The sequence below is a fragment of the Botrytis porri genome, assembly GCF_014898465.1.
Source record: "Botrytis porri strain MUCL 3234 chromosome Unknown BPOR_005, whole genome shotgun sequence".
In the NCBI taxonomy this organism is placed as follows: Eukaryota; Fungi; Ascomycota; class Leotiomycetes; order Helotiales; family Sclerotiniaceae; genus Botrytis; species Botrytis porri.
In genome coordinates, this window is record NW_024066079.1 from 1,850,530 (window position 1) to 1,864,196 (window position 13,667).

The 13,667-nt window shown below is 42.7% G+C and overlaps 5 protein-coding genes across 5 annotated transcripts; 3 read left to right on the forward strand and 2 right to left on the reverse strand.

Annotated features, from left to right (window-relative positions):
• Positions 1 to 1,161: 1,161 nt before the first annotated feature.
• Positions 1,162 to 2,034, reverse strand: EAF01_004238 (uncharacterized protein; the record flags this gene model as incomplete). Its single annotated transcript, XM_038912492.1, has 1 exon — positions 1,162 to 2,034. One exon carries the CDS (start codon positions 2,032 to 2,034, stop codon positions 1,162 to 1,164), a length of 873 nt encoding a protein of 290 aa, XP_038772176.1.
• Positions 2,035 to 2,792: 758 nt separating this feature from the next.
• Positions 2,793 to 5,447, forward strand: EAF01_004239 (uncharacterized protein; the record flags this gene model as incomplete). Its single annotated transcript, XM_038912493.1, has 1 exon — positions 2,793 to 5,447. One exon carries the CDS (start codon positions 2,793 to 2,795, stop codon positions 5,445 to 5,447), a length of 2,655 nt encoding a protein of 884 aa, XP_038772177.1.
• Positions 5,448 to 6,130: 683 nt separating this feature from the next.
• EAF01_004240 (uncharacterized protein) lies at positions 6,131 to 7,114 on the reverse strand (the record flags this gene model as incomplete). Its single annotated transcript, XM_038912494.1, has 1 exon — positions 6,131 to 7,114. The coding sequence occupies one exon, from the start codon at positions 7,112 to 7,114 to the stop codon at positions 6,131 to 6,133; it is 984 nt and encodes a 327-aa protein (XP_038772178.1).
• Positions 7,115 to 9,082: 1,968 nt separating this feature from the next.
• On the forward strand, positions 9,083 to 9,322 carry EAF01_004241 (uncharacterized protein; the record flags this gene model as incomplete). Its single annotated transcript, XM_038912495.1, has 1 exon — positions 9,083 to 9,322. The coding sequence occupies one exon, from the start codon at positions 9,083 to 9,085 to the stop codon at positions 9,320 to 9,322; it is 240 nt and encodes a 79-aa protein (XP_038772179.1).
• Positions 9,323 to 10,093: 771 nt separating this feature from the next.
• On the forward strand, positions 10,094 to 11,069 carry EAF01_004242 (uncharacterized protein; the record flags this gene model as incomplete). Its single annotated transcript, XM_038912496.1, has 2 exons — positions 10,094 to 10,166; positions 10,240 to 11,069. 2 exons carry the CDS (start codon positions 10,094 to 10,096, stop codon positions 11,067 to 11,069), a joined length of 903 nt encoding a protein of 300 aa, XP_038772180.1.
• Between the last annotated feature and the right edge of the window lie 2,598 nt (positions 11,070 to 13,667).

Consider the following 13,667-nt stretch of genomic DNA (forward strand, 5'->3'; position numbering starts at 1 on the left):
GCCCGGTGGGCTATTTAATGGGTGGTGTGTTCTTGCTAGGCGAGAAGGTGATGGATAGGTATATTGGAGGGTTGGCGTTGTATTATGTTCTGTTATGCTATATTGATACATTGTGAGCTACGGGGAAGAAAGGGACTGTATTTGACAGAGACGTAAATCTATATAGTGGTTGTGAAATATGAGGATCTTTTTATCTGGGGGTTTGTAGTATGTACCTACCTACCTACGCCAATTGATCAAGTTCTCTTGAATAGGATAGAATGGCGAGGAATTTTTGTAGGAGGGAAAATATGATGGTGGTGTAGTGTATTCTTGTGAGTATCGTTTGTAATGAATGGTTTGAGTCTACATGTACATACATAATGAAGGATTTTCAAATCTCTCTATTCATGGTTTCCATCCCAAGTAAGCGACGGTGACGATGCGGTAATGATAGGAGATTGGTATTTAACCTAGGTATTCAACGCCGTACACTCCAGAAAAGAAGTGAATCGCGAGATGAAGCAAAGTGAAGAGAACCCGGGATTGTATCAAGCTATTTTGTTGTTTGCTATTCGCTGTTTGTATCATGATCATAGAGGATATTGGGATTTGGAAAACATTAGGCATTGGGCATGGGAGCCCGAAAACTGCGTGAGGTCTAAAAGTGTGGTTTAGATGTTGAGTTCATTGTAATTGAGGGAAGTTATGTGTGGAAGTGGTTTATGAAAGATGTGTAGACAATGGGGGCAGGTATGTGTGTAAAGTAAATATACATATCTACAAAATTGAAAGATTGAACAACAAACGAAAGCAAACGGATAAAAGTGGTGAAGCGAGGAAAATGTCTTTCATCTTGAAATTTTGACTAGAAAGAAGCAAGCTGGGCTCTAGAGATCTACTAGTGTGTACCAATGACAATTGTAAGAAACCAATGGAGAATAGAGAAGATAGAAGTGAGACGTTTGTCTCAATTTCCACCCAATCTTCTATAGCATTCACTTTCATACCTTCTCATCGAGTGAGTGCTCTGATAAGATGTGAAGGAAATACAGAGGTAAATGTATCATTGTATGTTTAAAGTTATCAAAAACTAAACTGCTGCTCACAATCATGCGGGCTGCCTAAATCAATCAGATCCAACCTCTGCTGGCAAAAAGCGGAACCTCAAACACTGTTTGCTTAAAGTTCCGAGTCCGGCGAATCCATATCAACTGCATCTCTTGACCGCAATGATCTTCTCGGCGTGTTCCGCTTATTCCGGTCGGCCATGAAACTCGTCCAGACCACTTCCCATAGTTTCTTAAAGTCAATCAGTAATCTCTTCTGGTCTTCTTTCGAGAGTTCCATTCTCCGAAACCCATTCACGTGATTGCCCAATCGTTGAACTAGATCCGCCGCCCAATCATTGACTGCTTCCAGACCTTCCATATTCAATTCAAATCCCATTGAAGATACCAAAACTTCCCTTGCTAGACATTCTACGCGACCTTTCCAATCCACAATCTCATTAGCGATCGCTTCCAAACGACTATTGTCAACTCTCCTTGTGACATAGTTAATCATCAAGCTCTTGAGCCGGTTTCTTAGAAGATAAGATTGCTCTACCAACATTAGGAGATCGTGTGGCGGTTCCGGAAAAATTGCGGTGTTGTGAAAGTATGATGTGAAGCCATACTTGTGACCTTTGCACTGAAGACAATGAGGAGCTACTGTAGATTGAGATGGAGGCAAGACACAGGAAACTGATGGAGGTTGAACTGAAGTTGATGAGCCATTGATATGCTGTGTCCCGGACATTGGAGGAGTTGAAGCAATTGTTGATGTTCCATCTGGCTCGTATAATGAATTTGCCGGAGAATAGAAAGAAGTAATCTCGACTTGAGAAATTCGTGTTCCTCCAAGTCCTTTGGAACTAAGATGATGATGACAAGAATCGTAGGATTTCGTCAGAGCAGAACGTTCATGTTCATGTCTATTATGAGGAGGTGACGGAGGAAACTTGAGAGATCCGAGACTTGAAGCTGTGACGTGGTCGGACAGTGGAATGCTCATGGTAAGAGCGTATACGTAGCGACAGGAATCAAGTCAAAGAGCACTTTTGGGAACAAGTTACTCGTATTGGAAGATCGAAATATCGTAGTAATCTGTGAACAATGATTGGAATTGTAAGATGTCGGGGAGAAGGAAGGAAGGAAGGAAGGGAGGAAGGAAAGAGATTTTGAAATTTAGAGAAATGATTCCTGTTTTAAATGTCTTGTAATTCTGTGAATTTTAATCAACGTATGGAAAGAAAATAAGTCAATAAAGGGTAGGTATGGGAAAATGAAGGTGCAAGTTTGGAAAGAATGAGAATGAGAAGGAGTGAAGTGAAGAGTGAAGAGTGAAGTGACATGAAAGCAAAGAAGAAGAAGAAGAAAAAAACTTGCTACTGATCTTCTTTTTGGCGAATTGAAACCTACTTCAGCTTCATGAATGGTGAAGGAGGTAAAGAAGTTGATGAAGTTATTCTTTCAGAACAACATTATGACATTTGCTATATACTCTTTCAATAGAGTGTGTTATACATGTTTATGTTTATGTTTATGTTCATAAGAATAGGAATTGGAGTTTTACAACAAGCTCTTTTATTTCGATCATCTAGTCAATGATATTGGTGTCGCGTGGTGTCGTGTTTCGTGTGAGGAATCTTCGTCGTGATTCGGATTGGGAAGGCGGTATGTCAAAATACACGGCAGAATTAAATTACCTTTTCTGATCTCGAGACCTCGATCAATATATCCCTTCGTCGCGTGGAGGAATTGATGTCAAAAATGGCGCCCAAAATGCCTTTGAGGCCTGCTGCTACAAATAAACGCAAGGAACCCCCATATTCATCGTCCAACGGTAGGAATGATGCGGGGAGAGGGCCAGCCATGAAGCGCAATAAGATAATGGATGCGCGATCGATAATGACCCAAACGGCCGACGCTGCTCTCAAAAATGGAGATCTAGATTTGCAATCGTTTCTGACTGCGCGAGAATATGAAATAAAGGCATTGGAAGATGGCATGAAAAGGTCAAAGGGTGCCTTGTCTACCAGAGCATTTCAACAAGTGCCTCGGGATATGAGAAGGAGAACAGCAAGTCATAATGTGAAGAGAGTACCAAAACGTTTGCAAAAGAGAGGGGCAAGAGAAATGAAAGAGGACAACACACCGACTGTCAACGCAAACAAGAGAAAGCCGGGAAGTTCAAGAGGTCGCATTCGTGCGGAAACGGCCAAGAAGTTGGGGATTTTGGCAGACAAGAAGAGAGCCTCGAAGGGCGCAACTAATGTGGCAGGAATTATAACTAGAGCTGCAAGACCGAAGATACGGCAGAATGCTTTGAACGAGCCTCAAAAACCGCCGTCGAAGTTTCGAAAGCGACAAATTCACAAAACTTGGTTACCTACCCATTTATGGCATGCGAAGAGGGCGAAAATGACAGAACCCAAGGAGCCACTTTGGAGAATGGCTATACCTTTCAATTCAACAGAAAAATCATACAGACCGACACATAGAGCAGGAGGAAGTAGAGGGGCTGTAGCTTGGGATATGAGTTACATGAGTACTATCGGTCTCAAAGGTTCAATTGAGTCTATCGGAAAGGTTCTTTTGGCCATGGGCATACCAGGGATGGATGTAAATTCAGCAAAGGGCGCAAAATGGAGAGCGGGGAAAAGAAGCTGGAATGGGTGGCTTAGCAGAGAAGTGAAAGAACAAAAACTACAGATTGGCCCTGCCGTCGTGTTTTGGGATATTCATGAAGACTCAGATAGCAATGCTACCAATGTATCGAAAAAGTCAATGAGACAAGTTTTGATCAGAATTCATCCTTCTGCATTCCTCGAAGCATGGACTGAGCTCCTACGCCTGTCGAAATTGCAACACCCAACCGTCCAACTTGAAGACCTTCGTTTTGAAATAGGAAGTATCGAAATTACAGGTCCTGGTTCAACAGAGGCTTTAATTGGTATACTTCATCCGTACTTCCAGTCCGAAGATGATCAAGAGCCACATGCACAAACATTTACTTCATTAGCTGGTGTTACCAATCCTGCATCTTTACCCGCAAACTCTGTATTGTCATTCTCAATTATGGATCCTAGACTTCGACATCCACCTCGCAAGGTTGAACTTCCAGATCCCGCTGACGAGGAAGCGAATTTTGAATTGGCCGAATTATTATCTTCTTGGCCGGCTGATCAGTCATCTGCTTCATCACACCTCTTTGATCGAGACACACGATACAAAGCTACCCGTCTTCCTTCGCAAAAAGCCATAAATCGCCGCAAAACTTTAGCACCGCCAGGCACCTTTCCTTCCATCTCAGAACGTGATCCTCCTATACCAATCATGCTTCTCGCATCAAGAATGTTAAATTCCTCAGCAGCACAAGGTAGCTGGACTCTTCTTGCTCCATGGAAGTGTATACTACCAATCTGGTATGGTTTGATGCACTTTCCCTTGTCATCTGGCGCCAATCCTCGTTTTGGAGGTCTACAGGAATTGAGGCAATCACACTTTGAGCATGGAGTTCCATGGTTTCCAGCGGACTACCCTGGAACCAATGCTGGGTACGCTTGGGAGGTCGAACAGAGATTAAAAAGAAAACGAGAATGGGACAAGAGACCCAAAGGCAAGAGAGTGGAGTGGAAATCTCTTGACCTTGGTGGTGGAAGGAAAGGAGAGCTTGGATTGGGCTGGGCATGTGACTTTGAGAAAGTGGCCGGGCTGTCTACATCACCTGATAATGAACAGAGTAATGCGAGTAGTGGTGATGCACCAGAAAATACTGCCGAGCCTAAAGACAAAATCATCGAGAATCCTTTCAATCAACTCTCTAGTAGGGCATTTTCTTCTCTACTTTCGTCTCCCACGGCAGACCTTCCAGAATCAACAGAACTTACCACTATCCGCCTCACACTCTTAACTCGTGGCGTCGCTACTCCCAGCGCTCGTATATACCGCCTCCCAGCCAAATCAAGTCTCAGCGAAGATTCTCTAAACTCCACATCTACTACACTCCCCACTCTCCGTCAAGAATGGCTTTCCCTCGTTCCCGCGCGTCTACACAAGAAACCACCACCAAACCCCAAAGCCAAAGACCTCAAAAACATTGGTAAAATACCCTTCAACACACCACTCCCCCAACGTGTCCAACTTCTTGCTAAATCTCTACTGCAAAATCCTCCATTGCAATATCCTAAAGAGAAAAATGATTCGGAGAATCATCCGATGGTTCCTGGGGAGGAAGATCTCGTTGGGTTTGTTACTACTGGGGAATATAATTTGGCGGAGGGGAAAGGTGTCGCGTTTGGGACGGTGTTTGCGAGAGAGATGGTTAAGGAGATCAGGAGTAGGGGGTTGAAGGAGGGATGTTTGTGTGTGGTGAGGAATGCGGGGGAGACGGTGGGGAGATTGGCGAGGTGGGAGAGTGTTTGAGGTTTGAGTTAGGGTAGTGGTATTGTGATGATGAGAGTTGTAGTCTGGATGATGGGAGTATGATACACATGATTGTACTCCCGATACGAATCGTAAGTAATGAATTTAGAGTCGCTTCCGTTGTTGCAGCAAGATTTCAATGACAAAACGTATCTATGAGTCATTGACATTGGTATGGAATTCATAAACTTAATCGTCTACATACTATCTTCACATTGCTTTCTGCATCTCGTTATGTTCTATTATAGATGGACAGATAAAAAGCATGAAATGGCTAAACTTGTCATATCACCAAGCGAGCAAGTGAAACATCATTAAAAAGATAAACGTGTTATTGCACTGTGCGAAAGGAAGTGGATTTATATCATGATTCCTAACGGTCCTATCCTATTCATCTCCGTAACAAATATTACTATTCCCCTCAAAATAGCTCACTACTCTAATCGCAATGATTTTCTCGGGCTAATCAGCCTGATCCATATTAAATACCGGTTATGCGAAAGCCGATGTATCTGGCGAATATAGATGTGCATCGGGATCTGGTTGTGCAAATTGCACTTAATATTAATCTGCCGAAAATGTTTTAGATCCTCAGAGCCAAAGACCGAACATCGAATTTAGGAGATTGAAAATTGTTTGCTCATGAGGGTATCCACAACCGACAACTGACACAATGGCAGTATCTAAACTTCTATGAAATCCCACGCAGTGCCTTCCCCATCTGTCTCCACCAACTCCGTCTCATCATTCCCAATTTTCATTTGTCGAAACTTATCCCCATGTAACATCAACAAGAGATGTCCACCTGCTGGATGAGCTCTCGCACAGAACCATTCATGATTCCGATGGTGCGCAACCTTGCAGTGAAATTTCCCCTTATTATCATGCCCAAAAAATTGTCCAGAAACACAGTTGCGGAAGCCAAACCATCCGTCGCGCTCTATGCATGTCCAATGACATCCTCCAGCTCGGGGGACATTGGGAGAGATTTGGAGAACTCCATCTTTGAGTGTGATTACCCCACCATGATTGCGATCTCGAATCATGAATGTCTTTCCAGCGTGGGGAACTGTGTCGTGGGAGAGATAGCGAGGACGAGAGAGGTAATCTTCAGTCATGATTGTGTGGGTGGGTGTGTTGGAGCCAGCTGTGAAAGAAGTTTCGGCAATGGAAGCGGTGTTATCTTCTTCATAGCCGGTTTCTACCTTGGAGATATTTGCAAGGAGACTGGGGATATCTAGTAAGGTGAGGTTTGGTTGTAATGGTCCTTCGAGTTCAATCCGTAAAACATCTTTCCATGGAGTTTTATCTGGTATATTCTTGGCATCGAGAAACATGTAGACTTTCGCACTAGCCAACTGCACCGCATTTGGAAGCTCGCCAATATGGGCGAGAGACTTTTGGAAAGACTTGATATCGGATTTTTGTGAAGCGGGCCGCGAAAAGTCAGGGATCAATCTTACTGTGAGAGAGCTGATTTCACTTTGTCGGAGAACGATTTCTGTTGAGAATGGAGTACGCAGCTTCCAATCTTTTGGTCCGGAACATCCTATATCAGAGAGATCACCGGATATGATGAGATGTGGAAGTGATTCTCCGCGTTCAAGGCCATACTTTTGAAGTTTCGCGATAAGCTCGTCCACGTGCAGGTTCTCGGAGGGGTTCATGTTGAAGAAAAGAGATGCTAATCGCCTGTCAAGAATTCCCAGCAAATTCAGAAACTTCAACCTTGGCTACTCGAAGTGATGTTGATCTCATAAATCTCAGTTCGTCTACCTAGTATCTGGGCACTCATGAGTGTTTGCTTTTCTCCTTGCACCTTAGCGTTCTGATAGAGATTTGAAGGCTCTGTTTGCCTTGCCACGTGTGGCTGTGCCTTACGCACAATTATGAAGATGGCACTGCATATTTATGCACCTTATCACTCCAATGAACCTGCTCATTAATATTTCTATTCATATTCTATTGGTGAAGTAATTGATCGGCGGTTATTGAACTTGCTGTGATGCCAATCTGTACAGCTCGCTTCGTGATTCGATCAGATTCTGGTCATGTCATCGTCCTTAAAAAGATGTGTGGGTCTAGTAATGCAATACCAAACTGGCTAGCAAAGTCATGTGATTGATGCTTAGCGGCTGATCAATGTGCACCTCAATAATTGCTAAAACGAACCTACATATATTCGTTCCATTGCATTCTTTACTACATCTAGATCAACGACTCCCAAAACCTGTGCCTTTTTTTAATGGCAATGGCATGAAAGTCTCTGTTCTAAATAACTGCTTCTGGCTTCGAAGTTATTCTGCGTGTTCGTTCTACAAGTCCAGTGGATCAATAAGCGTCTTGCTTGCCTCTTGTTTGCTTATATCTCACTACAAGTTTATCATTCTTGAAGCCTCGTGAATGGTATTGTAGTATTATGTTTGAAGGCTCAACGAACTCTCCATGTATCAAAGCATACCTCACGATGGAACTCATAGATATGGGTAGATATAAGTATCAAACAATCACAAGCTACAACTACAGTACTCGGAATCCTACTCGAGCTTTTCCCTGAAGAGACTTCGCTTTTTAAACGAGTAGCCATAAAGTGGAATGATAACCTTTTGTTTCGTTTCTGCGGATTATGGTCGGAATCAGTTGTGATGGTATGAGCAAGAGAGCAGGAGAAACAATAAGCCTTTCTTTTTATCACAAATAAGCTGCCCATGAACTCGTACGGCTTGCAGATTTAGTTAAATCGTAGCAAGACCTATGGCTAAAATGAGCAGCTTCTTTTTGAGAACAAGCATTCACCTGCTCATATATTGCAGTCTATTTTTTTTTGTGAGGGGCAATCGAATAATACTTTGATTTAGTTTAATTTCTTCAGCGTGTCGCCATCTCAATCACTCCCGCAGCCTATGTGCAGTGAGCTAGCTCAACCTCAGGGTACATGCATTGTGATTGGCTGAATATTTATCCAGTATCATGCCAAATGTCAACACGCGCCCGATGCTGGTATCCAGTCGCTGCTCTATTATTCTATTCGTGCTGATATTATCTTCTCGTACTTATTCACCTTTAGAAGATAATTTATTCTGAGGCTGGTTAAAGTACAGGCAAGAGACCTTACAACACTATTTCGTTCAACCCGTATTTTAGGCTGCCGTTTTCGGATCGAAAGATAACTTCAATACATATAACTAGTTCCCCAAATACGCGTTGAGACATTAAACCTCCAGGACACTCAAAATTTATCGTTTCTATGTCGGAACCCTCCAACTCGCGTACTTCCTTCTCGGATCTTCTTATCGAGCTTCGCTTACTTATCTGGAGTCTTGCAATATCTCCTCGAGTTGTAGTAGTCCGATTCAACTATACAAAAAAAACCTGCGTCTCAAAATGACATCCCCTCATTACTCCTCGTTTCGCGCGAAGCTCGAACCGAAGCTCTTCGAAACTATGAAATAGGTTTTGGAACTCGTGACGAAGTCCATTCGACGATTTACTTCTAACTACGAACTCGACACTGTTGACATTGATTGGGAATCCTTCCGAAATTCCTATCCGAGCTAGTATGTGTTTTGCTAAGAATGTTGTCGAATCAAACGAATGCGTTCGCCGGGCTAGACTCTTTTTTTCTTACTAATAATATGATGCGAGATTTTTGTTTATTCAAAGGCCTTGAAGAAGTCACTATCTCAGGATGCAATGGAGCTGTGGTGAAATCTAGAGAAGAAGATTTCGTGGCTAGATTAGGCGAATGGTTCATGGATTACAGAGAATACACTCCTTTCGAAAATGGTCGGTTTTTATCGAGGCTACCGAGGTATCTGGATGCTGGATTCCGGTCGCGATTGTCCGAGGCATTTGTGGTTTCGGCAGTGGAATAATTGGGCTGGACCAAGAGGAATACGGAAGATGGCCTGGACTGGCATGTTTATGGAGGCTTACATAAATCTAGGTCTCTCGGATTGAAAGAGGTGAAGGATGCTGTTCAGAAATCAGTCGAAGTTGTATCATGCTTGCGCATGACGGGTTTTGACCTTGAGTCTCGAATGTTATGTTTTGTCAAACTGTTTATCAACCTGGGTCTTGATAATTAGCAACTCAGATATGGGTAGCAAGGACCTGGCGGAGGTGATATCTGGCTTGCAGGACTTCATAAATGTGAGTAAAAACGATGACTTATAAATACTTTGAGACCAAAATATATATCCACGTGAGAAGCTCCAATCACAGGAATAATGTGTCTTATTTTTAACTTCTGTAACTACCCAGTAGGTAGTTATACTAATCATTTTCTAAGACGATTATCCATTTGAACCAATGATATTACAGCATGCTAGCCACTCCAATGAATTACATGAAACCGGTGAACTTAACAACACGCTGGGAAAACAACTCAAGTAATATTAACAAGCTTGCTTATCGATTCAGTTCTGAAAGGTTTGCTCCCTTTTGCGCTATGAGATGTGGTTGTCTCTGACATGTAACTGGAAGTTGAAATTATGCGATCTCACCGCCTTTTGGCAGAATGTTGGTCCGCGATATCAACGACTCCCCAGATCTTCAAAACCTCCACGCAATTCTCAAACCCATTTCAACCATTTCCTATAATTTATTTCGGTTTCTCCAGTTGACAATATTTCACCATACCCACAATGCCCAAAGAAAAGTCCGTCAATCCCGCACAAGCCCAGCGTAAAGCCGAAAAGGCAAAAGCTATCAAAAAAAGTACGCAATCAACCATCCAACCCATTCTCCAGCATTATTAATGAGCTCGAGCATAACACTAACACGTCTTCAGGCAAGGCATCTCTACAAGTTCAGAAGAATGAACGACTCGCCAAGAAAAATCCACAACGTTTACAATCCCAACTCGACGATCTGAAGAAGATAGAAAGTTCTGGTGGGAAACTTACTAGTCATGAGAAATCACTGGTGGAAGGATTAGAAAAGGAAATCAAAGCTGTGAATAAAGCGCGCGAAGTTTTAGGCGATGCGGCACCTCAGTTTTCGCAGTCGAGGGGTGGGTTTGGGGGAGACAGGGGAGGAAGAGGAGGGTTTGGGGGACGAGGCGGGAGTGGTATTTTGGGCAAACGGAGACGAGATGGGGATATGGAGGAGGAGAGTAGTGGGTCGGATGTGGACGAAGAGGTTAAGAGAATACCCATGCCGAGGGATACGCCACCTCCGTTCCCCAAAGAAGTACTAGATAAATGGTACGCGGCGCGACGGGCGCGGTATCAAGCACAGAATCAAAATCAAAATCAAAACGGCGAGAAGAGTGGAGGTACGAGCACGAATTCTATGCCATTGGGAGGAAAGGATCGCGGGGAATTTGGTAAGAGGGATACGGGAAGTGGTGTGAAAGTACAGCAGGAAGTCAAGACAGTGTATGAAGCGAAGCCGCAAATACGAGATTTGAGGAAGGAAGCTGTGGCTTTTGTTCCTGCGGTTGTGAGGATGAAAATGCAGAAGGGGAAGGGAGAAGGTGGATTGATGGAGCCGGAAGAGATGGAAAAATTGGAAAAAGAAGGTTACATTGCTGGTAGTGGTGGGCAAAGGAAAGGAATTGAGGAAGATGGTCAAATGAATGTAGAGATGGAGGAAGTGGAGGATGAAGAATACGCTTGAGTTATTTTGGACAAGCGAGAGAATATATGTACGATATGCGAGTTGAATGATACCCCCGAAATTAACGCAATTTGATATTTTCAAATACTCTTCAGATGATCACTCAGGCAATCAGCAGATCTGAAAGAGTAAACTTACCTAAGATTGTTGATGGATTGGCAATAGTGTCCTACCGAACATCTCTCTCACTGTCGACATGTCGAAATACATATGAGAAATTCACATTCAATATACAGTCACACATCCGCATTCAAGGAAATGCATATGACAAAAAGAAGCTCATTCACAGCAAGAAAAATGGACACTGCGAGACGCGGGGATCTGAATGACATGTAACGAAGAGTAAGGGGTAAAAGAAGAAGATAATCAATATCTGAGTGAGATTTTACAACCCGAGCGGAAAAACATCCACACAAATGAAGGAACTTGAGCAAAACAACCCGAGAAAAAACTGATAAACTCACCCACTTTAAATCATATCTTCCTAGCATTTCTCTGCTCACTCATTTATATCTCCCGAACCTTCTTTCCATGGAAAGTACCTACCTATCTAGAATCATATCACCCCCCCCCCCCCCCCCCCCCCCTCCCGTCCTCAATCGCAATCTCAAACTCGAGCACCAGACCCTTCAATATTTATCAACAATAAATAAAAGTTCCTACGCAATGAATCAGTAGACGTACTTGTATTTTATAGCACGAACTATCCCAAACCCGAACTTGCATACTAGATATGCACTGTGCAGTAACTTGACTAAGAGATTGGATAGTCGGTGTGATTTATTGGCTTAGAGGTAGACATTTGGGATAGATCGTGCTGGTGTTATTGCTTGAGTTAATATCTTAGTTTGTGGAAATGATGGTTGTATACATATACAATATCTTTGTTTTTGCTGAAAGGCTGTTGTCGCTGAGTATATAGCGCCGTTGGAACTTGGTATGCTCATAATATATACTGGCTACTTCATTATTCACATACTGTACTTGGTACGCAAAGTATCTACATACTAGCTGTTTTTCAACCCCTTTTCCCCGATCCGAGGCCCATGGGTTCAAAGTTGAGATCCCATGGAAAGATGAACGGTCAGGCTTTTATATTTCAAGAAAAAAAGAAGAAGAAAGTATTAAGTCTTCTCACTTGAAATTTTAGCCGGATATGCAATCCATTTGCAATGAATCACATCTGTGCCAGTTTGATTCCACATTTTTATCATCTGTATCTACCCATTCCGTAATTCTAATAGCGCGTATGTATATCGTATATTTCAAGTCTGAGGATCTGCTTTCTACCAGTAAATACGATTCTCGCCTGCTTTTCTACAACGGGCAACCTATTTCTAGATAGTTAACTAGAGCGAGAACTAGTATATCAATACCATTGAATGGACTCTCAATACTGTATACACTAGCTAGCATTAGCCATCAAGAGATCCATCTTTTCGTGATTCCACAGTCTTTATACGATAGTCATTACAGTTTAAGCCTCCGCGTACCTACAATAAATACCATCTATTGACCAGAACAGAACCTTCAGTGAACCATCTAAGCTTTAGAATCCGGCCCATGTCTACGTAAGACTTGAGCGTGTCAACTATACTTTGCATGAAAGTCTTGTCTATCTACCTCTTGAGAGATAACATTACCATCTCCATGCCCATCATATTTCCTAGCAAAAATCCAACCTACTAGAAGGAAGCAGGCCGAAAGTCTTTCTGTAGTATATAAATATCCATTTACATAGTGAAAATATGGACCGGGGGGTATGACCTTCGTTGTAGATACCAGTGTATCTGTATTCGCAGCATACACACTACCAACTCGTAGATTGGAAACAGAGCATTATATGCAGGTACGACTGGCTATATATGTGATCGACACAACGGGACCTTATTATAGCAGATGCAGACGAGCTTCAAGGGGGGTAGGTTTTAATTATTTTTCTTTGTCTACTTTGTACAATTAGATACATAGAGATGCATCGCATGGTTAGTGTAGCTTTAGCTATAGATAGACTGGATTTGATTGTAATTTAGGAATCTACTACTACTACTACTACCATTCCTAATATATCCCTCGACACTATCCTCGTGTATTTCGATTCTTTTTCCCCCTCTCTCCCCTCTCTTCCCTCTCTTCCCTCTCTTCCCTCTCTTCCCTCTCTTAGATATATCATTCATTCTACATCTACAAAGAGAAAGAGAGGGAGAGAGCATCGAAGCCCACCTTCCTTCTAAAACCTACCTTCCTTTTCAAACTTACTCCCTTCTCCCTTCTCCCTTCTCCTCTTTCCTCTCACCATCTCACCATCTCACCCCCGCGCAAAATCTCCAATCTCCAATCTCCAATCTCCAATCTCAGAAACCACAAATACCCCAATCCATTAAACCGCATGCACGTACACACATCTACATAAACATCCGCATCAACATACACTCACTCACTCTAGATGTGAATCTTCATCTAAATCTTCACCTGAATCCACGGTTCAAGATTAGAGAGTAGAGATTCGATATTAAATACCTCTCTTACTTACTTTACTGACTTGCTGACCGAATCACTTACCTCACTTCCACATACAAGCCGACCCACCTCGCCAAT